General features: G+C 39.9%; 2 protein-coding genes and 1 non-coding gene across 3 annotated transcripts in view; 1 reads left to right on the top strand and 2 right to left on the bottom strand.

Moving 5' to 3' along the window:
- The first annotated feature begins 5,103 nt into the window (after positions 1-5,103).
- Trnat-ggu (transfer RNA threonine (anticodon GGU)) lies at positions 5,104-5,174 on the top strand. The gene has a single exon. It is a non-coding gene; the product is annotated as a tRNA-Thr (tRNA).
- Positions 5,175-17,080: 11,906 nt separating this feature from the next.
- Positions 17,081-19,738, bottom strand: LOC109622319 (uncharacterized). The gene is made up of 2 exons (XM_062848690.1): positions 19,483-19,738; positions 17,081-18,927 (listed from the first exon to the last, which is right to left on the bottom strand). The coding sequence occupies exons 1-2, from the start codon at positions 19,736-19,738 to the stop codon at positions 17,741-17,743; spliced, it is 1,443 nt and encodes a 480-aa protein (XP_062704674.1). The 3' UTR covers positions 17,081-17,740.
- The window catches only part of LOC109410275 (uncharacterized), a 140,485-nt gene continuing 132,297 nt past the window's right edge, over positions 18,825-27,012 (bottom strand). The window contains exon 3 of the mRNA XM_062854356.1: positions 18,825-22,292. Within this exon, the coding sequence (XP_062710340.1) occupies positions 20,030-22,292 (2,263 nt within the window). The 3' untranslated portion in view covers positions 18,825-20,029. The remainder of the gene's footprint in view (positions 22,293-27,012) is intronic.

Genomic DNA, 27,012 nt, shown 5'->3' with positions numbered 1-27,012 from the left:
GGGGAAATCTATGGGAGAATTTCTAAAGAAATCCCGAAATCCCTGACTGTACTCCAGCAGAAATTCCTACAGGAATTCTACGAGAAGTCCCTGGAGGAATCCTGAAGCAACTCCTGGAGGAACTCCTGAAGATATATCTGATGGAATTCCTGGAGGAGTACCTAGAACAATTCCTGAATCAATCCCTAGATTTCAGGAGGAATTCCTAGATTAATTCCTGGAGGAATTCCAGGAGAAATTTTTGGAAGAATTTCTAGATAAATCTCTGAATGTACTCCTGCAGAAACTTCTAGAGGATCTTCTGGAGGAACTCCTGGAGGAACACCTGGATCAATTCCTGGAGGAACTCCTGGATCAATTCCTGGAGGAATTCTTGGAGAAATCTCTGGAAGATTTTTTAGAGAAATCCCTGATGGAATTCTGCAATAAATCCCTGGAATAATTCTGCGAGGAATCCCTGGAGGAACTCCTGGAGGAACTCCTGGAGGAACTCCTGGAGGAACTCCTGGAGGAACTCCTGGAGGAACTCCTGGAGGAACTCCTGGAGGAACTCCTGGAGGAACTCCTGGAGGAACTCCTGGAGGAACTCCTGGAGGAACTCCTGGAGGAACTCCTGGAGGAACTCCTGGAAGAACTCCTGGAGGAACTCCTGGAGGAACTCCTGGAGGAACTCCTGGAGGAACTCCTGGAGGAACTCCTGGAGGAACTCCTGGAGGAACTCCTGGAGGAACTCCTGGAGGAACTCCTGGAGGAACTCCTGGAGGAACTCCTGGAGGAACTCCTGGAGGAACTCCTGGAGGAACTCCTGGAGGAACTCCTGGAGGAACTCCTGGAGGAACTCCTGGAGGAACTCCTGGAGGAACTCCTGGAGGAACTCCTGAAGGAACTCCTGGAGGAACTCCTGGAGGAACTCCTGGAGGAACTCCTGGAGGAACTCCTGGAGGAACTCCTGGAGGAACTCCTGGAGGAACTCCTGGAGGAACTCCTGGAGGAACTCCTGGAGGAACTTCTGGAGGAACTCCTGGAGGAACTCCTAGAGGAACTCCTGGAGGAACTCCTGGAGGAACTCCTGGAGGAACTCCTGGAGGAACTCCTGGAGGAACTCCTGGAGGAACTCCTTCAGGTACTCCTGGAGGAACTCCTGGAGGAACTCCTGGAGGAACTCCTGGAGGAACTCCTGGAGGAACTCCTGGAGGAACTCCTGGAGGAACTCCTGGAGGAACTCCTGGAGGAACTCCTGGAGGAACTCCTGGAGGAACTCCTGGAGGAACTCCTGAAGGAACTCCTGGAGGAACTCCTGGAGGAACTCCTGGAGGAACTCCTGGAGGAACTCCTGGAGGAACTCCTGGAGGAACTCCTGGAGGAACTCCTGGAGGAACTCCTGGAAGAACTCCTGGAGGAACTCCTGGAGGAACTCCTGGAGGAACTCCTGGAGGAACTCCTGGAGGAACTCCTGGAGGAACTCCTGGAGGAACTCCTGGAGGAACTCCTGGAGGAACTCCTGGAGGAACTCCTGGAGGAACTCCTGGAGGAACTCCTGGAGGAACTCCTGAAGGAACTCCTGGAGGAACTCCTGAAGGAACTCCTGGAGGAACTCCTGGAGGAACTCCTGGAGGAACTCCTGGAGGAACTCCTGGAGGAACTCCTGGAGGAACTCCTGGAGGAACTCCTGGAGGAACTCCTGGAGGAACTCCTGGAGGAACTCCTGGAGGAACTCCTGGAAGAACTCCTGGAGGAACTCCTGGAGGAACTCCTGGAGGAACTCCTGGAGGAACTCCTGGAGGAACTCCTGGAGGAACTCCTGGAGGAACTCCTGGAGGAACTCCTGGAGGAACTCCTGGAGGAACTCCTGGAGGAACTCCTGGAGGAACTCCTGGAGGAACTCCTGGAGGAACTCCTGGAGGAACTCCTGGAGGAACTCCTGGAGGAACTCCTGGAGGAACTCCTGGAGGAACTCCTGGAGGAACTCCTGGAGGAACTCCTGGAGGAACTCCTGGAGGAACTCCTGGAGGAACTCCTGGAGGAACTCCTGGAGGAACTCCTGGAGGAACTCCTGGAGGAACTCCTGGAGGAACTCCTGGAGGAACTCCTGGAGGAACTCCTGAAGGAACTCCTGGAGGAACTCCTGGAGAAACTCCTGGAGGAACTCCTGGAGAAACTCCTGGAGGAACTCCTGGAGAAACTCCTGGAGGAACTCCTGGAGAAACTCCTGGAGGAACTCCTGGAGAAACTCCTGGAGGAACTCCTGGAGAAACTCCTGGAGGAATTCCTGGAGGAACTCCTGGAGGAACTCCTGGAGGAACTCCTGGAGGAACTCCTGGAGAAACTCCTGGAGGAACTCCTGGATAAACTCCTGGAGAAACTCCTGGAGGAACTCCTGGAGAAACTCCTGGAGGAACTCCTGGAGAAACTCCTGGAGGAACTCCTGGAGAAACTCCTGGATTACCTCCTGGAAGAACTTCTGGAGGAACTCCTGAAGCAATCTCTGAAGGAATTCCTGGAGGAACTCCCGGAGGAACTCCCGGAGGAACTCCCGGAGGAACTCCCGGAGGAACTCCCGGAGGAACTCCCGGAGGAACTCCCGGAGGAACTCCCGGAGGAACTCCCGGAGGAACTCCCGGAGGAACTCCCGGAGGAACTCCCGGAGGAACTCCCGGAGGAACTCCCGGAGGAACTCCCGGAGGAACTCCCGGAGGAACTCCCGGAGGAACTCCCGGAGGAACTCCCGGAGGAACTCCCGGAGGAACTCCCGGAGGAACTCCCGGAGGAACTCCCGGAGGAACTCCCGGAGGAACTCCCGGAGGAACTCCCGGAGGAACTCCCGGAGGAACTCCCGGAGGAACTCCCGGAGGAACTCCCGGAGGAACTCCCGGAGGAACTCCCGGAGGAACTCACGGAGGAACTCCCGGAGGAACTCCCGGAGGAACTCCCGGAGGAACTCCCGGAGGAACTCCCGGAGGAACTCCCGGAGGAACTCCCGGAGGAACTCCTGGAGGAACTCCTGGAGGAACTCCTGGAGGAACTCCCGGAGGAACTCCTGGAGGAACTCCCGGAGGAACTCCTGGAGGAACTCCCGGAGGAACTCCCGGAGGAACTCCCGGAGGAACTCCCGGAGGAACTCCCGGAGGAACTCCCGGAGGAACTCCCGGAGGAACTCCCGGAGGAACTCCCGGAGGAACTCCCGGAGGAACTCCTGGAGGAACTCCCGGAGGAACTCCTGGAGGAACTCCCGGAGGAACTCCCGGAGGAACTCCTGGAGGAACTCCCGGAGGAACTCCTGGAGGAACTCCCGGAGGAACTCCTGGAGGAACTCCCGGAGGAACTCCTGGAGGAACTCCCGGAGGAACTCCTGGAGGAACTCCCGGAGGAACTCCTGGAGGAATTCCTGGAGGATTCCCTAGAGCAATTCCTGAAGAAATCTCTGGATTTCAGGAGGAATTCCTAGATTAATACCTGAAGGAATTCCTGGATCAATTCCTGGAAGAATTCCTGAATTCCTGGAAATCTCTGACTGTACTCCTGCAGAAATTCCTACAGGAATTCTACGAGAAGTCCCTGGAGGAATCCTGAAAGAACTACTGGAGGAACTCCTGAAGGTATATCTGATGGAATTCCTGGATGAATCCCTAGAGGAATTTCTGGAGGAATCCCTAGAGGAATTCCTGAAGCAATCCCTAGATTTCAGGAGGAATTCCTAGATTAATTCCTGGAGGAATTCCAGGAAAAATTTCTGGAACAATTTCTAGATAAATCTCTGAATGTACTCCTGCAGAAATTTCTAGAGGATCTTCTGGAGGAACTCCTGGAGGAACACCTAGATCAATTCCTGGAGGAACTCCTGGATCAATTCCTGGAGGAATTCTTGGCGAAATCCCTGGAAGAATTTTTAGAGGAATCCATGATGGAAATCTGCAAGAACTGCAGGAACTCCCGGAGGAACTCCCGGAGGAACTCCTGGGACTCTTTTGGGAATCCTGGGAGAAATTTCTGAAAGAATCCTTTAAAAAAACACTGGAAGAATCGCTTGAGGAACCTCCGAAGATATCCCAGGAGAAATTCCCGAAGGAATGCTTCAAGAATACAAATTCCTTTATGAACTTTTCTACGAATTCCACCAAGGGTTTCCCGGATATTCTCCAGAGAGTTTTTCATAAGTTCTTCCTGGTATTTCTTTAAGAATTTTCTTCCTTCTACCGATATTTCTCAAGCGATTTATTCAAAAGTACTCCAAGAGATGAACACAGGAATTGTACTGGAGATTTCTTCAGAAATTCTGTCATTTCATTAAAACTCCAACAGTGATTCCGCCCAAAATTCTTCCATTCCTTGAGAAATTTCTTCAAAGATTCCTGCAGAATTTTTAGAATGATTTTTTTAGAAATTGATCCTGAGATTCTGTCAGACATATCTTCTGTGGATCTTTAAGGAGATCCCGCAGGAAGTGATGCAAACATTTTTCACACGATCTTTTCGGAAGTTTTTCCAGAAGTGGCACAACAAAACTGGAAGAATTCTTGATAGAATCCTTGAACACAATATCTGGAAGACTATCTGAAGCAACCACTTGGGAAAACTCGAAGATTGGGGGGTCTCCAGTTAGACTAATGGTTAAGGCTATGGATCGCCAATCCGGAGACGGCAAGTTCGAATCCCGTTCCGGTCGGGAAAATTAAAAAAAAAAAAAGAAAGCCCTCCAATTAATAACTGTGGAAGTGCTCAAAGAACACTTAGTTGGATAGAGGCAGGCCATGTTCCAGTGTGAACATTGAGCCATACAGAAGAAGAAGAAGATACTTGAAGATTACTAGAAGAAATTTTTGAAAAATTTCTAGAAGGATTCCAGATCAAACATTTCTGAAACGATTGCTGAAGTTATCTGTGGAGAATTTTTTTTTTTAATGCTCCTTACAACATCTTATCAAGGCATTTCTCCAGGTACTTCTACATAAAAACCTTCACAAGGTTATCCTTCCGAGGTTATCTTTTCCACAGATTGCACCCCTTTCGGATGGAATGAGATGTACATCCACACTACGCATATATGCGATGGATATGGAATTTTGTGTTGAACTTGAATTCAGGTTAGCAGCTACGTCTTCGAGTCTTCTCGTGGCGTAGCGGCAACGCGCCTGTCTGGTGAGTAGGAGTCGTGAGTTCGAGTCTCACCGAGAGGACGAGTAACTTTTTCGCAAATTTCACCTCAATTTGTCCATTTCTCACTCACGCCAGTATATGTAAAGTCTAGCTTTTGGAATAAAGTAAAACTTCCATTCGGCTGGTTAAGCCGCAAAAAATCGATAATTAATTAATTTAATTATGTCTTGAAATTTGTTGGATTGAGGATTGTCTGAAGAAACCCCTTGATAAAAACCCCTGATGATATCTTTGAAGATTCCTAGAAAAAAAATTTCTGGAATTTCTGGAACATTTCCAGTATAAAACTTTCTGAAGTCTCTGCGAAAAAAATCCTGAATGAGTTCGTGGGAAAATACCTGGTGAAACAAAAAATCATAAGAAGTTTTTGGAGAAAATCGTAGAGGAATTTCTGAATAAATTTCTTTAAAAGTTTCTGCAGAAATTCCAGCAAAAATTGCAGACATTGGTACTGGTGAAATTCTTGAGGAAGTTTTTCAATAAATTTGGTGAGGGATCCTCGGAGGATTTTCTGAAGAATACTTGGAAGAACTCCTGGAAATAACTCTGGAGGAAATCTTCCAAGAATTTCTTTCACAATTTGTGAAGGGATTAGTACAAAAAATATTCTTAAAGTACTTAATGAATAAATATCTGAAGGAAAACCTACATATACAAAAAAACATGAAGAATTCTTTGGAGAACTGATGCAATTTATGAAGAAAAATCCTTTGAAACATGACGAAGAATGGGTTGCAGAAATTTCTGCGAGAATCTTTGAAAAAATTCCTGAAGAACCACCAGAAAAGAGGGAAAGAAGGGGTTAAATATAAATCAACTTCTGAACATCTGGAGATACCCCTGAAGAAACATCCAGAAGAATCTTTAGAGCATTTTCTAAAGGAATTTCTAAATAAATACCTGAAAAAATTCTCGAATATATCATAACTCTGGAAATATTTAAAGGTACCTCTGGAAAAATTCCAACAATATTTTCTGAAACAGTTCCAAAAAATATTCTGAATTTCCAAATCAAAACTCTGGTGGATTTTCTAAAAGAATCTCCGAATCTCTGTAAAATAATTTCTCTTGGAATTTCTTTTGCTGAGATTCGGAGATTCTTTTCTGGAAACACCCCTGGGTAAAATTCCAAGACAAAATTCTTAAAAAAAATCTAAAAGAAAAAAAATCTAGAAATTCCTCCCGAGGTTTCTTTACGAATTTCTCTCAAAATAATTCAGGAACTCCTTCAGACATTCTTGCCGGACTTTCTACCAGGATCCTATCCAGTATTCGAGATTCTAACGAAAGATTCTTGTTGAAATCCAACAGTAATTCTTTACATCATCATTCTACCATGGACTACTGGCAAAAGTCCTCCAGGGATTCCCGGGATTCATCCTGTGAATTCTTTAAAATTTCATCAGCATTCCTGCATCGATTCTTCCAAGGACTGCTCAAAGGATTCCTTCATGGATGCCTTCTGAGATTGCTTGAGAGATTTTCTCGGAAATATTTGGTTCTTCCAGAAACTTGCGTATAATCCACAGATTTCTCTTTACCCCTTGAGGAATTTCTTCAGGGATTACTCCGTGGACTATTTCCGGTTATTTTTTCCAAAGGTTCTTCTCGAACATTTTCCAGGGATTCTTTCCAGGATTCCTGCTAGCGTTAATTCTATGGTTCCACCAGTGATTTCCTCCGATTATTCTAGAAATGTCTCCAGAATCCTGATTCTTTCAATGGTTTCTTTAAAATTCAAGTACTCTTCCTTCATGATTTTTTTCGTGATAAATCCAAGGCTTCCTCCCAGAAGACCTTCGGGAATAAATCTTGGGATGCCTCTCGATATTTTTTCTGGAGAATCTGGGGTTCTCTGCAGATTATTATATAAACCTTGCCGGAGAATTTCTCCATGAATTTCTGCAGCGGTTCCTAGAGGAACGGGAGAATGAGGACTCCTGCATTTGCTTGATACCATACTATCACTTCCACGTGATATCACTGTTATAATTGTCAACTAAACAATTTCGGTTTGATTTGTCAAAGCGTAATTTTACATTAGCAATGTGACAGCGATATGGAATTCGTGCTAAAATACGTTTTTGATAAACTATTGGTGGTGGTGGATTTCATGTGTTTTTTTTAATTTCTTTTTATTCGCGAATTTTATCTTTTTTTTTAACAAAGTGAGTAGTGAGAAGTGAACAGTGATTAGTGAACGGTGAGCGAGCATTGAATAGTCAAGAGTGAGTAGCGAGTAGTTTGCCATAGTGAAACGTAAGAAGTGAGTTGTAAGAAATTAGCAATGAAAAATGAAGAGTAAGAAGTGAAGAGTGAAGGCTGAGGAGTGAGTGACATGTAACCAGTAGAGGCACCATCAGTCTAGAAGAATTTTGATCACGGTTTTGTGCAGTTTGTCTCAAATGCCAGTATAATCTTCTTGTTCTTCTTCTGCTTCGTCTTGGCGTGACGTCCTCTCGAGTAGAATTCTGCCATTAGAAGCATAGTTGTTTATGATATTACTTTGACGACGATTTCTACTTTCTAACGTCAAATTTTCTATTTTTACTCACACTTTCAGCAACCGTTCACGATGTCAATTTGCAAATGATGGCCAATTTCTGCTGTCTCATGAATGATAATGAGTAAGAAGTGATAAGTGGGCAATTAAGTGTGTTGGGAGTGAAGAATGTAGAATGTGAAGTGAGCTGTGAAGAGCGAGAATTTGAAATAAGCTGTGAGGAGTAACTAGTGAAGAATGAAGAGTGTGGGGCACTGACTAATAGAAAGTGAGGATTTTCAAGTGAGTAGTGATGAGTGCGTAGTGATTCGTGAAAGGTGATCAGTGAATTGTGAAGAGTGAGAAGTAAGAAGTATGGAGTAGGGAAAAGTAAGAAGCGAATTCTGAAAGCAGTGAAAAGTGAGAAGTGAAAAGTGAAAAGTGAGGAATGAGGAGTAACTGAAATGTAGACAGGAGAAACACTATTCTTCTAAAAGAATATAGATCACGAATTTGGGCAACTGGTCGCAAATTTATGTACAATCTTCTTACTCTTAATATTATTTTTACTGTCTTATAATTTCTTCCTATTGCTTACTGTCCCACAAATGATGATGAGTTACGAGTGAGAAGTGGGCAATTAGGAATAGAAAATGCATAGAGTAGAATGTGAAGTGAGGTGTGAAAAGCGAGAATTTGGGGTAAGCTTGAGGTGTAACAAGTGAATGTGGAACAGTGAATATCGAGAAGTGAGAAATTTTGGGTGAGTAGGGAGATGTGAGCAGTAGTGATTGATTAGGGGTGAGCAGTGAGTAGTGCAGAATGAGAAGTGAGAAGGATGAAGCAATGAAAAGTAAGGAGTGAACAGTAAAAGAAAAGAGTGACTTGTAAGAATTGATCAGTGATAAGTGAAGAGTGATGAAGTAAATTGTGAGAAGTGAGGAGTGAATAGTGAAGATATTCCCAAAAGATAAACTACCCGACTAGAAAATTGTATCAAAAATATAACAATATTAAAACAAAGTGTAATATTTATAGGTAATAGGACAGATCGGGGAAGTACTAGATTTGTAGTAATGAGCTGAATTTTAGTATGGTGAGAAGGTCAATTCTCCGTTTCTGCAATGAAATGATGCAAAAAGCGTGGGTATTATGATTCCTTGCCTAATTCAATGCTGTTTGAGCAAAACTTTGGGCAACAGTGTTGTTGTTTTCTCCATTTCTTGCAACATAAACAACATAATTATCCAAAGTTTTGCTCAAACAGCATTAAATTAGGCAAGGAATCATAATACCCACGCTTTTTGCACCATTTCATTGCAGAAACGGAGAATTGACCTCACCATACTAAAATTCAGCTCATTACTACAAATCTAGTACTACACCGAACGTGCCCCATTGTGATATAATCATGTACAACATCCTTGGTATTTTAAAATCGCCATAACTCAATTATATCACATTATGTTATAAATGCTGTTGATACCTCATTGAAATATAATTTAGTTTTAATTCTTGGACATTCAAACTATAACGTAAAACAATTGTTTCAAACTTTAAAAGAAACTAGTAAGTGCTGAAGCAAAAATTCATATCAAAGTTTGTTATAATGTTGATATTATTATAACAAAATATGGTATTATCTTGATCAGAAAAATGTACTTTTTGTTAAAACTTTAGTTATTTAAACATCATCTTGCATCTAGTTAACATTATAATAAACTATAGAAAATATTAAAACATCATAACACAATTTGATAAAAACTTGATATAATTTTCCAGTCGAGTAGAAGTCTCGACAAGAACCATTGAAGAACCGCTGAATCAAGCGAGCCCCAGAATGTTATAGTTGGGCTACAAATTGATGGATAATGTTCCCACTCTGCTTTCTCACCACAGGAACCGGGTTCAGGTCAGATTCCGGATTGTTGATTGCTCGATTCTCACACTGCTGCTGTTGGTGGAGATCAGATAAGTTTCACACCCCATACTTTGGAAAAGGGTAAAGTTATATTATAGAATAGGCACGGTGTGGGAGGTCCCTACGGTGAGCTTCCTAGTAAGGAGTTGTGGGCACCATATTTCAACGTATTAAGAAGGTTGCTGTTTGGAATGGTACCTTTTTCATCAAACGTTGGAGAAACTAGCTAATGAATACAGGTACACCCGAACTTCGGAATTTCATCACGAAACCAATTGTATCAACTCTACACTGAAGCTATGAGACTCAATCACGTACGAGGTACGCACAACATTTTCCGTTGGTGAATCATTGATGAGACAGTTGCGGGATTTAGGCACTCATGCACTCCGATCCATGATGGCAAATGACAGCCCAACGGGGAATCCTCGCTACAATCGTATTTGCGTTTTCACATTTCATTGTGCATCGTGTTGATGGCTTCACCCGACCAGAACCAAACGACAAGATTATAACAACATTATGACACCTATTGTTGGGGAATAACAGAAGTAGATATAATTTTGATAAAACGATTTTTCTATGTGAATATCTTTCACAAAATTATAGAAAAAATTGTTAATATTTTAGTAACAGAATTATAACAAAATGTGCTATATTTATTCCAACAGATGGATAACATATTTGTCACATTATGCATATTAAATTTTCTCTAATGTAAACAAATTATTTCAAAATTTGATAGACTGTATCGTCACACAAAAGTTTGATATTGTTTTGTTCTTTTAACCGCTCTACTCTTGGAATTCAGAACAAAACATGTAACAATTTTGTTCTGAAATAAAAAACAGAACTTTTTATGATTTAGTAATAATGAAGCATGTTTAATCTAATAAAGTTTGGTCTAATCTTGTTATGATTTAATCATAATTTGATATATTGTTGTTATAATTGAAGGATTTTTTGTTATGTTTTTTGTTATTTGAACTACTAACAGTGTTTGTGTTATAAGGACCGATTTACGAAAACCTTCACAACAAAAGAGCACAACCTGTAACAGTTTTGTATTCCCATATAGTCGGGAATCCTCCCACACGACTGCTGCACACGCATTTGCGCTTCATTCTGTTCGAATGCCCAAAATAGTAGCGACCAGATTTGACACCAGATTGACGCTCCTGTCAACGAACTCGCCTGAAATGGATTCCCTTCCGCACAGTTACTCTACAGTTGCCTATCAATTTTTTGCCGGCAAAAGTCCAGTTTAATTTGAAGACCGACACAATGAGCCGTGATAGTTGGCGAATGTATGAATGTACGTGAAAAAGGCTGTTCAATAAGTGTAGAATTAGCGTTATGTTAAAATACACATAAAAAAAAATAAAAAAAAAAATTAAAAAAAACGACTGGTCAATGTTGGAAACGCATTCCTACGGAAGATCTTTCAAAGATTCTGTAAAAAAAAAACATCCAGTGGCCCACTGGCAGTGGATTTGTTCAGAAAATATATCCAGATTTCCTTCAAAAATTCGTTCAGGTATTTCTTCGGAAAGTAAACAAGAGATGCGTTCGGAAAATGCTCTAGAGATTTCACTGAAAATTTCTGCATGAATGTCTCCGTGAATTCCATGAAGAAGGATGCATCCAGAAAATCCTGCAGGAGTTCATCATTTGTTCAAGATTTCCTCCAGACATTCACCAATGTATAACTACATACATTCATCTGGCATGCATGTTCTCTAAGAATAATACCAATAGTTTCTCCACGGCTTCTTTAGAAAATTGAAATCAAAAATAGTTCCGAGGAATTTCCACGGAAATTTATTGAGTAGCATCTCAAGAGTTTTTTTTCTATGGTGTATATGCTTATCTATGCGTTTCACCACGTATTCCCAAAAAAAATCAGAAATCGGTCTACAGATTTCTCCAGGAATACTTTCAAAAAACCCTCCAAGAGTTTTATTAAAGTATTTCTCCTGGAATTTTCTTATACATTCCTCAATGTTTATTTTGTCTGGGTACTCCACTAAGGGTTTCCTAAGAAATTTATCCAGGTATTTCTCCAGGAAATTGTTAAGAAATTGCTACTGGGATTCCTTTGCGAATTTCGCTGGGATTTCTACACAGATTCATTCAAAAGTATTACCTAACATTTCTATAGGGTTTTTACTGAAGATTTCTTCAAAAGTTCCTTCAGGATTTTTTTTTTGAAATTTCTGGAAACAATAAGAATGTATGAAATTTTGTTTCTAGAATCTGCAAAATAATTCAGATTTCATCAAAATTTTCTGGATTTTTTTCTGAAATTTCAGCAAGGGATTTCTTCAAAAGTTCATCTATGGAGTTTTCCTTAAAATCCTCTTAAAATTTATTTACAAATCCTACAGTTATTGCTTCAAAAATTATTAACCAGGATTTCAATAAGAATTTTCTGGGAAATTCCTTTAGGAATCATTCTGCACAAATTTCTACAATGATTTTTGAACATTAAAAAAAAGAATTCCTGGAAGAAGTTCTGTAGGTACCTCTAAAACAATACTCAGAAAAATTTCTTATAAAATTTTTAAAGGGTAGTACACAAGATTCCCTTCACATCTACCTGGAGAAATTTCTGGAAGAAATACTTCAGAGACAAAAAAAAACCGGGCGGATTTATTTTGGAAACCGCAGCATAAATTTAAAAAAATATGTATTTTTTTAAAGATTATTTGGAATAACTGGAGAAACCGTTGCAGATATCCATGACAACATATTTTGAAAAAAGTCCTTGAAAATGCTAAGGAATTGATTTCTGCAAGAAATTTTTATAAAAAGAATCTTTGGAAGAAAAAAATCTGAAAGAATTCCTGAATGAAGGTCTGAATTAATCCAAAGCAATGCCTTGAGGAATACTATTGGAGAAACTCCCGAAGGAACTTCAAGAAGACTCTCCCGAAAAGTTTCTAGAGAGTTTTCCAAATTATTGCCCGAGAAAAACTCTGAATAAATGGAGTAGCACCTGAAAAAAATTGGAAAACAATGAACTTTTGAACCAGAACTATAAAGGAATTTCTAGAAAAAAAAACTCGCAATATCTATGAAAAAATGTGTCGGGTAATTGCATCTTGTGGAAAAAAAAAACGTTTGGAGGAACTCCTGGTAAAACCTCCAAAGAAGTTCCAAGAAGTGTCAAACAAAACTTCTGGAAATAATTCGGACAATATTTCTGGAGGAATTCCTTCATAAGTGTTCGAAGAAAGACATAAAGGAACACAAGCATCAACATATGTAGCAATCCTCGATTCCCGTAAAATTCTTTAAGCATTCTCAAGAGGAATTTCGGAAGGAATTTCTGAGGAAACTCGTGGAACAGTTCAGGGATGATTTTTTTTTTTCGGTAATTTCTTGAGTAAGTCCTGTAGCGGCTTTAACCCTCTAATACCCAATCCCGCCTTTAGACGGGGTATAGTTTGAGCATTTTTGTAATTTTTGTTTCGTAGAAAATCATTTTTTTTTATATTTTTGGCTGATATTTAGGACTGTTCTGTATATCTCAAAATGGTTTTTGGTGTATTTTAAAGCGTTCATTTTTTTTAAATCATTGAAAAATTGATGTTTTAGTCACCTTTTAGAAGTCATAGTTTATTTTGTATTGAATCGCTACAATTAACTTATTTTAAATTTTCCCCAAATCATTCTATCCTTGTTTAAAAGTTTAAGGGAATCGAATACACTCTAAAATTATTTTCCTTAATTTTCTGTGAAAAAAAAATTAAAATAATAATATTTCAACAATAATCATAAAATCTCAAAATGTTTTCATCTCTAAAAATCCGTTCCCCAAGTTGGCTTCCAGGAAAAATATAAAAGTCTGGAGATGTTCAACAATAAAAAAATAAGAAAAATCAAAAACTGAAATTCACGAAATCGAGAATTAAAAAGAATCATCTTCCAAAACATGTTTAAATCGATTTTAGACGACGAAAAATGATATTTAGATCAAAATCAAAAATTTGGGTATTAGAGGGTTAAGGGAAATTCCTACTGGAATTTGTGACAGAATCTCTGTGAAATTCCTACAGAAATTCTCGAAGAAATCCATGAACAGCGAAACATTCTGAAATTATACTAAGAGAAATATTCGAAGGAATTCTTGAAAACATTATTCTTCAAAATTTCTCCCAGAGATTCCTTTAGGACTATCCCTATTGATTCTTTTGAGAATTTCTTCATTTTTCTTTTCTTCTTTATTAACGAGATGTTTAACCCTCGGCTAGTTCATCTCGGGACCCACGCTTTTCTTCCCTTCCGAAGGAAGAACTCAGTGTTCTAACTATCTCACCAGGTCCGCTCCACAGAATTACTTCAAATATTTCTTAAGTAATTCCTTATAGAATTTCTCTATAAATCCTTCAGTAGGATTACAGCAGAATTCTTCAAATTTTCCTAAAAAAATCTCCTTAAAGGGTTCTCTCAAGACTTCCTCCAAGGATTCTGTCTGAGCCACTAGTATTCCCAAAATAAAACATTATTCAGAGTTCCTAGAGAATTCCAAGAAGAGATTTACGTGAATATGCTCAGAAAAAAACTGGATGACGCATCGGCCAAGCTGGTATAGACATCTTTGGAACTAGTCTTGGCGAAGACCTTGAATAATATCTTGAGGATTCCCTGGAGTAACAAATGGAGAAATGTATGGAGCAATCTTGGGAACTATTAGTGAAGGAGCGGTAGAAAAATCCAGGAATAGAATTACAAGTAAATTCTGCAAGAATTTTCCAATGGATTTCCGAAAAAAAAACCACTGCGAAATTCATAGAAAAATCTTTCGAGGAACTTTTAGAAAATCATTGAGCAAAACAAGAGGAAAGTTCTAAAGAAGTCCTCGTCGGAATTCTCTCGAGAAGTGCAGAAGGATTCCTAGAATAACACTCTGCGAGAAAGAATGCATGGAGGGGGGTGAATTTTCAAGGGGATTCTTGTGGACAACATTCGTATAAAACCTCGGAGGAACTTGTGGAGGGTTTCTCGGATAAATCTGGAGAGAGCTCAAGGAAGTCTTTTTGGAGGAAACATATTGGAGGAATCCACCCAGATTTTTTTTTTGAGAATCCATAGAGGAGCTGCTGCAGGAATTCTCGGATAAACTTCTAAAAGCGCAGTTTTTTTGGGATTTTTTTTTATAAAATCTTAAGAGCTTCTGGAAGGATTTCCTTGAGAATTTCTCGAAGAAATTTATGCACGATTTTTTGGATGAATTTCTGGGGGGAATCCAACGACATTTTGAAGAAATTCTCAAAGGCGTCTCCGCTCGAATTTCGGAATGATATTTTCGAGAAATCCCCAGATAAATCCTCGGAGAAACTTCTACAGAAATCCTTGGTAGAATTCCCAAGTTGTGGAGGAATTTGAAGGGCATCATGCCGGTTTTTCTGGAAGCATCATCGGATGATTTGGAAGAGAAGTTCCAGAGAATCTGAATCTAAGGAGGACACAGACATTTCTGGAGGATTCTTCGGAGCAACGTCTGAAGGATTTCTGTGAAGAATCATCAGATGTTTAGAGGAATCCTTGAACAACAATTCGGTGAACTATCGGAACGATTCTTTGGAAAAATACACCCATCAGTGGAATTTATGAAGACATTTTTAGTAGAACCCTTGCAAAGTTTTCCAGGAGGAATGTCTGAATAAAACGATGTGGCAATACTCGGGAAAATCCACGAATACTTTTTTTTACTTATCTGGGAATTTCTTCTAAAATTTTTAAAACTAGTTTTGCTTAAAATTTTCTGAGAATTTTTCGGAGAAATCCTCGGCGGAACTCCTAAAACAAATTTTGCATGAATTGCCGTAGAAATCTTCCTTGAGCAAATCTTCAAAAATTTTCAGAAAATATTCCACAAAAAAATTGGAAGAATATCAAAATTAAATTCTGAAGTATCGTTCAAAGAATTCTCGAGAAAAAAATATAGAAATGTTCTTCGAAGACTTCTCAAACTTATTTAGTAACATTTGGCGGAATATCCGAATATGTTATCGGAAAAATGCTTTGGAGAACCCTAGTGGAAATTTCAAGAGAATTTTTTGCAGGTCTTTCTGGACGAATCTGCAGGAAATTTTGAGAAACTTCTGTATTAACCCTCTAATAGCCAACCCCGCCTTTAAACGGGGTACAGTTTGAGCATTTTTGTATTTTTGCTTTCCTGGGCAATCGAAACTTTAATATTTTTGGTTCATTTCAAGGACTGTTCTGTACATCTTAAAATGGTGTATGGTGTCCTTTGAAGCGTATTAACTTTTTTTTGAAAAATTATTGAAAAATTGATGTTTTGGCCATCTTTCAGATGACATTGTTTCTTTTGTATTGAATGGCAAAAATTAATATATTTTAAATTTTTCTTCAATCATTCTATTATAGTGAAAACGTTTAGAGGAGTTGAAAAGACTCTAAAATTATTTTCCTTAAAATTACACGGAAAATAAAATTTTTCAAGAAAATAATTGAAAACGAAAATATTTTAAAAATAATCATAAAATCTCTGAATGTTTTCGTCTTTAAAAAAAGGGTATCCCAAATAAGCTTCCAGGATGAATATAAAAGTGTAGGAATGTTCAAAAATAAAAATTTGAAAAATCAAAAACCAAAATGCACAAAAACCGCCAATTAAAAATATGTAAGGTGATTCGTGTTAAAATCGATTTTAGATGACGAAAAATGATTTTTAGATTAAAATCAAAAATTTGGGTATTAGAGGGTTCAGAAAATTCAGGAAAAGCTCTGGCAGAAATTTCCTCAAAAAAATCCTCGATGATAATGTTAGGAAGAACCTCTATGATTTTTTTTAAAGGCCTTCAAACAACTAATAACACAGCGTAACGAAAATTTCAGATTTGCTACAGCACGTCACAATTTTGAGCTATAGCTCAATTTATAGGACAAAATATGCGATTTTGGACTTTTTTGACTGCAACCCGATCGAATAAGTTTTCTGAAAGTTATGGAACTCATATTTTCTATAGTGAATATAAAACCTCAAACGTAGCTGCATATGAAAGCCTTAGGTTTAAGCTGTAACACCAAAAAAATCAAAAAAATTCATCGAGTACATATTGAGATATAATGTTTTAAAAATGTGTTATAAGTTTTACTAAAAGTTCTATAACTTTCAGAAAACTTATTCGATCTCGCTCAAAATTTCACCAATGGAGCATTAATATATGGTTCATGATTGGTCAAAATTTCAGCGTTTTTGATTGACGTATTAAAAAGTAATAGACATTTGAATGAAAAATTATTTTGACAAAAAATTTGCTGTACGGACAATTGTTTGATACAGTGTAAGTTTGCCCTTGAGACAAAAAAAAAATGTTGCGCTGTGTAAGATAATAAAGAACGAATTGCTAAAGGAAAGCTTGATTTTTTTTAATAATCTCTTAGGAGGGCGGATTAGGAAGATGTAATACTCATTGGACCGTATCGCTATGGCCGGTTTCCATACAATCATTTTGAAAAAGCAGTTATTGTGATGCTGGAGAAATAGTTGTTTATTTGAGTCACATTTACGATACGCTGTGATTATGAAGAATATAAAAAGACCGAATTGCTTAAAACACTGAAAAAATGACGATGCACCTGGGCATTTCAGCAACTGGCACAACTGTCGTTTCATAGGACGGCTTAGCAAATAACAACTCCCCATATTCCATTTCGGTTTTTTTTTCACTATTCTACCGCATCCGTTTCTTTTTGTTTCATGATCTGTCGGGTTTCATGCTGCAGCATGACCGCCAGTAAAATTTTGCTCCGCTTCCTAGCCAGTCGTTCCATCGACTCCATTTCACGTAAACAAGGTCGGGTGCATAGGTATCCTTCGCAGTATTCAAGAAAGTTACAGTTTGTTGTAGATCAATCGATTTTGAATAATGTTTCATGGTAGATCATGAACGAATGTGTATATTTTTTATTGGTCCAGCCATACAACATGGGGTACCTAGTTTATTTGAAGAGGAAATTTTGCTGAAATGAATTACTCTTAGAATCCAACAGAATCAGCACCGGACTAAAAGTTATTGGGAATTGAAAAGTTGTACATGAATCGACAAATGGTCTTCAAATTTGCTGAACGTTGCGTTATATGTTGTGATTCTCCTGGGAACTTGTTTTATTTTTCGGAAGAATTGATTAAATATAGGCATTATTTTTCAAACATTTATTCCCATATTCCTGTAAAATTTAATGCATTTTTCGTGCGTTTCATTCGCATTGTAGAGTTTCACAGTCGTGGTTGAACTGTTCGTGATGGTCTGATCCTTCCTGGAATGCAATAGATGTTTATAGCTAATCGTATCAACTCTGTCATATGAAGTTGTCAGTTTGAGCTTCAGGAGATGTATCTGGCACACGATCAGCTCATAGCTTCCCCGATTGTCCTTTCGAGCCGTGCGTCCCTTGATTTGCGTTTCCTCCTTAACGTCCATTGAGAAGAACGTTTGGATGACATGGATTCCACCGTTTTTCTCCACTGACAACGAAGACTTGTAGTCCACGCCACGACCCATCTCGGGAGTCGCCAGGGTAACAGTTCGACTCAGGCCCGCTTCTGCAATGTAGCGATCTCGGATTTTGGCCTCTGTATTGATGGTGATTTCGTTCAGTCGATCCAGCTGAGATTGAAAATCCTTCCTGAAGTCGGCAATTTCACTTTCGCTATCGAAAAATACAATCACGGCCCGCTGAGCGTTGATGACCGCGTTGATTCGACTGAAGATCGCATGTCTCCATTGGATCGAGGATTTGTGACATTGAAAATCGTGAATCGGGTCGTACTTCAGGTTGGAAATACCGAAGAATGAAGGCATGATGGAGCTGCTCGAAATATTGTAATGGTTTTCAATAACGTTTTTCTCGTAGGCAGTCAACTCACTCAGAGTACCGGTGACTCCCAAGATTAATGGGAACTTTTCCGGGATCCTGGAGTATGAATACGAAGCAATACTCAAATTCAGGTATCCAAAGTTGTTTAGACCATTCGAACTTTGTACGAAGTTGTTATTCCGTAGTTTGAAATAGATGAACGAGTTTTGATATCCCCTTATTTGATTTCGAAACACACCAAAGTCATCTTTATGCTTAATATTACCATCAGAATCTAGTCTGAAGCTTCGAATCCAATCATCATTGAGTGGTAATTTATTGATATATCGGCACCAACATTTCAAAAGGGCGTAACTGCATTTTGAAACAAACCCCTCTTTCACATCTGTAGATCGTATTTCAATGCCGCCATGCAAATCACCACCAGTATAGGAAAGAAGAGCAATTTCTCTGTCTAGTAATGTTTGTGAATTTCGTGGGAAACTTAAAATATGACCCACAGATGTGAAAGAGTGGTTTGCTTCAAAATGCAGTTACGCCCTTTTGAAATGTTGGTGCCGATATATTGCAGTATAGATCATTTGCTCTAGGTGTTTTAAAAATAACGAATTATTCGAATATTGAACTTCGGTAACATCGGTATCACTATCAAACAAAGTATACTGTCTTGGTCGTCGCAAAAGCGAATTGAGCTCGTTAATCTCAGGGTCATTGGAATGTCGCATGAATGTTTCAATTTCGTGTTTTACGTCGCTGTAAGGTTGCTGCACTAATCTCCAAATTTGTTGCTGAACTTTTCCTAAGCCTGGCACAAGCGGGAAAAATCCAGTATTCAAAGTATTCCCATATAATTTGTCCAAGAAGAAAACATCAACCTCATCGATCAGCAGTACAGTATGTTCCAAGTTTGAAGCAAAACTCGTGTATTCATGTTTGACGTAGGGAATCCCAATACATTTGCTCACATATTTGGTGGCTTTTTCATGCAAATTATTAATTTCATTCCACACCATATTTTCAAATGTTTTGTAAAATATTTTAGAACTAACGGCGAAGATTTTGAACAAACCTTTAAAATCGTTGAAATCGCGAGTCGCTAAATATTCACTGTAGCAAACCACCACAATATCGTGATTGAACAAGGCTAGTAAAGCAGCGGACAGTCCCAGCACCAGCGATTTGCCCTGGCCGGTCAATATCTGCGCCAGATGTTTCTCGACGCCGATATCACCCCTATCAACACTTAGCAGTCTCAAAATGCTGAGAATTTGTATCGAGTGTGGCTTCAGGTGCTTTCCAGAACTGGCCACATCTTTCGAAATCATGATTGACCACACGGCTCCCAAACCGGCGAGAATTTCCGGAATAGCAGTTTGCTTAAAAAAAGAAGTCCACTTAGTGCTGAGAATTGGTTTAACTTTGGTACGAACATCCTGAACAATGTTTTGAATTTTTTGGGTGTAGTTGCACTTGCTATTCTCCACCATGTATTTTAAGAACTGGTCATGATATCGCTGGAAAGATGATTTCAAAAGCTCTTCATTGACATTTTCATTTTGTGGCATGAATAGCTGCAAGGCCTTGTCAATTCCAATCGAGCTCTGATTGCGGATATACTAAAACGATTCTTTGATTAACTCCATACGTTTGGTGAAATCTTCAAGAGAATTGCTCCCATTGATTACACAACTAAAAGGTTGTATAGTCTCTTCCAGAAACGTTTCAACGTCGATGTAGTCGGGTTGTTCCTTGAGGTATAGAAGAGGACTTCTGATAGCATTGATCAAAAGGACTGAGGCAGTTAACTGACATTTATTAGTCAATTGTTGTCCATTAATCCATGTTTGTTTTCGTCCTGCTTCGTTGATATAATTCAGCAATGTTTTCACCACTTCAGCTTGATAGTGTTTTGGAATTTCCGCTGCTTCAAATGCTCCTGCGAACTCGTCATTCCGACCTTTTTGGACCTGGTAGCACTCATTGTCAGTATTGCTGAGGCTATTCTCGATTGTCTGGACTATCGTTCTTCGCAGAAGCTGATTCTTGATATCCTGGTTTGAAATGCGTACGTACCATTCAAAAGACAAATCTTCCAAGTCCGTGAAGAGATCGTTGAATGCTCGGAAGAATTCGATCAAATCTTCGGACTGCACATTTTTGTTCAATACTTGTAAGACGATGCATGACAGACTGGTTTTGATCTCGTCGACCTGGGGCTTCAGATGCTCACCTTCCAATTTGTTTGCCAGTTTGGGAAGAACTTCATTGAAACGTTCCCAGTAGTCCTTGAACACATCTAAGCTATCCCGATACCGAGAGAATGTTGAAGAGTCGCTGAGCAATTGTGGTCCCATGAGAAATATCTGTTTTTGAAGAATCTCCGTGTCGACTGTGTTGTTTCCAAGCCTGGATTGTTCGACCTGCGCTACAAACTGCAACGTGTTGTGGGCAACTACGCGTACAGATTCCTGTGATTCGTTTCTTGCTTTTTCAGACGACACAAAACTAACGAAAGTCCCCAGCACGGCCGAGAACGCTTCAATTCGCTCGTTTTTTCCTTGGCATATATTCATCATTGTTGCATCCACTAGACAGAGCCATATACGTAGACCGCTATGAGTGGACTTCGAAGACTTGAAGAGTTCGACCTGCAACTCATAGGGGAAAATTTCTCCAACGGTGAGTTTTCCTGGTTCAAGATGGTTTGCAATTTCAACAAGCATTCGAAGCTGAGTTACATAACTTTTGGTTAACAGCGTTGCACCTTCACTATTTTCTATGTTCGTCACCATCCATTCGTTTTTGTACATTAATGGTTTTTGTATACTGAGTTCTGTTTGCACTAGGTTGGCCATTTCCAACATACTTTTGCAGACATGGAAGTAAACAGTGTTCACGAGTGAAAGAAATTGATAGGATTCGGTGAGTTTGATTTCCGTGACTCGTTTGATGAATTTCGCTTCAATTTTTGGCAGCGCCTCTGTGAAAACGCTTTCATTTAGGGCACATTCCAAATCACTGAACAGCTTGACATCATTTATGCTCAGCAGTAAGTAACGACGCGGTTCAAATTTCCATACACTTTGCTTAAGTTGTAACGGGCACATTTCTAGTATAGTTGTTGTATGGTTCTTAATCGCTGTTCTTAAGAATTCCTCCAAGAAGTTGGTCTTTTTTACGAAGCCTTGAATCCAATATTTGCCTTTTTGGAACAGATTTCGTTCTTCAAGTTTCTCGTGCTTTTTGACGTATTCTTTTATAGCTGTCTTGAGTTGATTATGTTGTATGACTTTACTCATGCTAAGTTCATCCGAAAATCCAACTGTTATTTTGAAATTATACTTATAAGCGATCCTCCAAATTTCCAGTAAACATTGCGCACTACTTGGATTCGTTGCACAGTTGGTGGCCAGGTCGTGTAGCAGAGACTTAATTACTCCAACAATGTCAGTTGTTTCGATGATCAGCTGATCGAACAGCACATTAACGGTTGTCAGATGCGCCAACAGCAATTCCTTCGAGGTTTCAAAATCAGTTGCATCGTTCAGCTCAGGGATGTTCTCGATGAATACCTGAGCAACGTAGTCAGATCCGATGGTGACCAAACATCCCTCTCCGTGCAGCTTCCAAATGGCATCTCCGCACACAAACTTGGCGGAATACGGTAAACCATTGGCGCCGGAATCCCTCAGCTTGATGTACTGATCTTTGGTTGTATTTGTCAGCTTCTTGCACTGCTTCAAGGTTGAACCAACCGGATCCGCTGTCTGCACTGAAGCGTCAATTTTTTGGTGGCAAATAATTCGTTCATTATATGGGAAGTGGATGGCCCGAAAAAATCTGGGCCGGTGGTCACGATTCGTTATCATAATTGTCGTTCTGCAGAAGAGTGAAAAAAAAAGAACTTTAGTCAGTAAATCATAAGAAAGTACTCATTATGTGCGTTACGCCATGGGCCCCTGTAACCGGTTCCGGAAGGTGCCCACAGGGGACATATACAGATTTTAGTGCAGAGGCTCGTTTGGACAATTCAAATGCCGTATTTTTTTAAATCTAGAACCTGAAAGGCAGCGCGATAATTAGGGCATGAGCACATTGTCCATATCCAGATATTCCGGAACCGGTTCCGGTGAAACCCGGAGAGGCTGGAGGAGCCATTTTGAGCTCACTTTTCTTCAGTATCAAGGACATTTTGATCACATTACCAAACTAGTCATGTGACGGCTCTATCTTTATGGTTTTTCATACAAATGACAGTTATAATCCGGAAAAACACCATTGATAAAACTAGCCCAAACGCGGCCACAGGAATGTGACATGAAGAAACATGTTTGGAGAACATTCTGAGCATACCATTTCTTTACGAATTCCTCCAAGGGCACCCCAGGAAATTTCCCCAGGAAAATACCTTCGGTATATCACCAGCAAATCTTCCAGAGATACATACTGGAATTCCTCTGGAAATTCTCGGAACTTCTCGAAGGATTTCTCCGATAAATTACTCTATGGATTCCTCCAGTTATTTTTCTGAAGTTTTCCTCCAGTTCTTCCTCAAGGAACTCCTTTAGGAATTTCTCCAGAGTTTTCTCCAAGGATTCCTCCAGAATGCCATCAAATATTCATCCAGAAATTTCTCTAGGGATTCTCCCAGGAATTGCTCAAGGAATTCCTCCAGAGATTCCTTCAGTGTTCGTGGAGGAAATCCTCCAGTAATTTCTCAAGGAATTCCTCCAGGGAATTCACCATTTATTCCAAAAAGAAATCCTCCAGAAATTCCTACCGAGATTGCTCTAGGAAATCCTACAGTGGTTCTTCTAGGAATTTCCTGGGAATTACTCCAAAAATTCCTAAGCGATTCCTGAAGGAATTTCAGCAGAAATCTCTCCCATTCCCCCGGAGATTCTTCCATGAAATACACCACGAAATCTTTCAAATATTCCTCTAAGAGTTCCTTCAGGAAATCCTCAAGTAATTCTCCCAGAGATTCCTCCACAAACTCCGACTAGAATCCCCACAGTAAATTCTCTAAGAATTCCCGAAGAAATTCATCCAAAACTTTCTACAAGGAATACTCCACGAATTCCTCCAGAAATCCTTCAATATTTTCACCAGGGACTCATCCAGGAATGCTTCTAGGGATTCTTCCAGGACTCCTTCAGGAACTCCTTGGGGAAATTCTGGAGGAATCCCTGGAAGAATGTCTTTGAACATTCCTGAGGTATCTTTGGAGGAACGCCTGGAGGAATCCCTGGAGGTATTCCTGGAGGTATCCCTGGAGGAATTCCTTTAGGATTCCCTGGAAGAATTCCAGGAGGAATCCTTGGAGGAATTTTAGGAGGAATCTCTGGAGGAATTCCTGATGGAATCCCTTTTAATTTCTTGGAGGAATCCCTGGAGGAATGCCTGAAGGAATCCTTGGAGGAACTCCTGGAGGACTCCCTGGAGGAATTTTAGGAGGAATCTCTGCAGGAATCTCTGAAGGAATTCTTGTAGGAATTCGTGAATCCTTGGACTAATTCCTGAAGGAATCTTTGGAGGAACGTCTGGAAGAACTCATGGAGGAATCCCTAGAGGAATTCCTGGAGGAATCCCTGTAGAAATTTTCGAAGAAATCTATGCAGGAATCCCTGGAGGAATTCTTGGAGGAACTCGTGAAGGAATCCTTGGAGAAATTTCTGGAGGAATTCTTGGAGGAACGTCTGGAAAAATTTGTGGAATCCCTGGAGGAATTCCTTGAGGAACCTTTGGATATATCTCTGGAGGAATCCCTGGAGGAATCCCTGAAGGAATGTCTGTGAGAATTCCCGGGGGTATCTTTGGAGGAATTCCTGGAGGAATCCCTGAAGAAATCTCTGGAGGAATCCCTGGAGGAATTTTAGCAGGAATCTTTGAGAGATATTTGAAGCAATCCCTGGAGGATTTCTTGAAGGAAACCTTTGAGGAAATCCTGAAGGAATCCTTGGAGGAAGTCCTGGAGGAATCCCATCTCTGTCCCATCATACATTCCCCATCTCCAGACATGTTTCTTTATGTCACGTTCCAGTGGCCGCAGGTGGGATTATCACCGAAATTTGTATGAAAAATCATAAAGATAGAGCCGTCACATGACTAGTTTGGTAATGTGATCAAAATTTCCTTGATACTGAAGAAAAGTGAGCTCAAAATGGCCCCTCCAGCCTATCCGGGTTTCACCGGAACCGGTTCCGGAATATCTGGATATGGACAGTGTGCTCATGCCCTAATTATCGCGCTGCCTTTCAGGTTCTAGGAGAAAAAAATACGGCATTTGAATCGTCCAAACGAGCCTCTGCACTAAAAATCTGTATATGTCCCCTTGTGGGCACCTTCCGGAACCGGTTACAGGGGCCCATGTTTCAGATTGGATACGAATTAGTCACGGTCTGATACTTGGAACTCATATCTTTCATTTAAGCCTAAGAGAATGGATATCAGATCGAAAATGGATTATTGCAATGGGAGCGTGTCAAAGTTATTGACCATTTTTGACCCCTTAATGCCAAATGTGTTACTTTTTTTTGTTGCTCTCTTCCTAGATGTGTGCTGATTGGCCAAAAATGACCCTAATGCAAAAGGAAGGTTAATTGGTAGGTAATCTTTTTTCGACTTTTACACACTTTCACAAACCCCCATCATCTCCCTAAGCGTGACGACGTTTATTGATAACGCTCAGGTATCAAGTTTAATATATTAAGTTCAATTTTGGATCTGATTTCCCATTAATCGGCTTTCCCCATCTTTTCGACATATGTACAATTTAAAACTGTTCAAATGAAAGATCTAAAATCAAGCGCAATCGTTGAAATGTTGAATCACCATTTACAAATTATGTTATTGTTGAATCCCATAATCCTAAACGCTACACAACCCATGCTTTCCGATTATGGCAGTTACGACCACGTGAATTATCACAATAAGTATGGATACACACCTTGATTATCCTGCTATGTCGAATTCTTGATCGAACCAAATACACTGTAGCACTACTGGTGTTCGATTTGCACTTTGAATACTCTGAGAGGTCTGGCGATAACTGAACCGTTCAGCCGAGGTTTGCATCTTTTTCTGGTGTTAGGTAGACGATCTCCTTTTCTATTCTACCCACACGATAAGGAGAGCACACATAAGGAAAAAAAACCCAAACTCAGCAGATCTACCCGGGTTCTAGATGTTTACGAGTGGCAACTAATAACCGAAGAAAGTGAGAGGAGCAAGAGGCTACATGTTGGTTTGAAAAAAAGAGGAACTAGGGGTAAGACGTCCGTTTTAAGGAAGAGTTTAATTTTACCTACTTAACACTTCACAATACATACTTTTTAGACACCTATCTGGAGCAGCCTGGGAGGGATTCCTACAGGAATCGTGGGAGGTCATGCTGGAGTATTCCTGGAGAGATTTCAGAGGGAATTCAAGAGGAATCCCGGGAGCAATCCCTGAAAGAATCCCGGGAGGAATTTATGAAGGAATCCCGAGGAAATTACTGGAAAAATCCCGAGAGGAATTCCCGGAGGTATCCATTCAGCATGACAGTAACTCTGAATGTAAATAATTCTCATTCCATTGCGAAGATCATCGCAAAAATAAACCTTATCAATCAACCGATGCGTTTCACCTCACCTCTTCTTATGTTGCCCAATTCTCGACCGCAACCATAAAAAAAAGTTTTGGAAACTTTAACAAAAAGTTAAAGTTCTTCTGTTGTGTATACAGTTGCAATAGATGTTTATCTGCCTTTCTCCCCAGTCTCTCCTACGTTGAGTTCAGATTGTTTTTTTTTTTTCTGAAAATCTGTAATCTCCTTATGAATCTGCACCTTTCCAGATAAATCTGTCTAGCATTGGGCAAATCTGGCTGAGACATCGATTTTTGTGAATCGATTCGAACCAGATCATCAGAATCGATTCACCAATTTAATCGAATGCTTTGAATCGATGTTTTCACATCGATTCGATATTATAAAATATTACAAAACTATGAAATGATTCGTTGACTGCATGTAGTTCAATTTCATGGTATGTTTTATATTTCTTAATATATTCAATATTAAAATTTGAGATTGCACATCGAACATTTCGCGACTCTGATTCTAAAATGGAAATAACGTTGAGACAGTTCAATCTGAGAAAAAAAAAATTTTGAATCAAAAGAAAAAGAAAGATCCTGATATTCCTTAGAACTCTGAGAAGTATTCCAATATAGTACTGAAATGAATTCCCGCAGACTGCTGAGAAAAACTCTCCCAGAATCTTTAACAGTGGCGATTCACTAACCTCAAATCTACCTATTCAACGAATGTAAATTCTTGAATTTTCTCAACAAACTGGCTTGTAATTTGTAGAAAATTACAAAAATAGCCGTTTCCGCCCATTTGCAATTTGATTCTGATCCTGAATCCTTCGCAATTGCAAGTTTTGGGGTCGTTGAACAGGTAAAAAGTGAGGTTACGAGACGCCACTGATCTTTGAAGAGACTCCTTCAGAATTCTGAATTCTACAAACGAATCATTTTTAAGAATCATTTCTTCCGAATGCTGTACATGATAACACCAGAGTCCTGAGCAACATTATCTAGAAAAGAAAGC

This window comes from Aedes albopictus, chromosome 2 (genome assembly GCF_035046485.1).
Source record: "Aedes albopictus strain Foshan chromosome 2, AalbF5, whole genome shotgun sequence".
Classification (NCBI taxonomy): Eukaryota; Metazoa; Arthropoda; class Insecta; order Diptera; family Culicidae; genus Aedes; species Aedes albopictus.
This window is presented reverse-complemented; position numbering and strand designations above follow the sequence as displayed.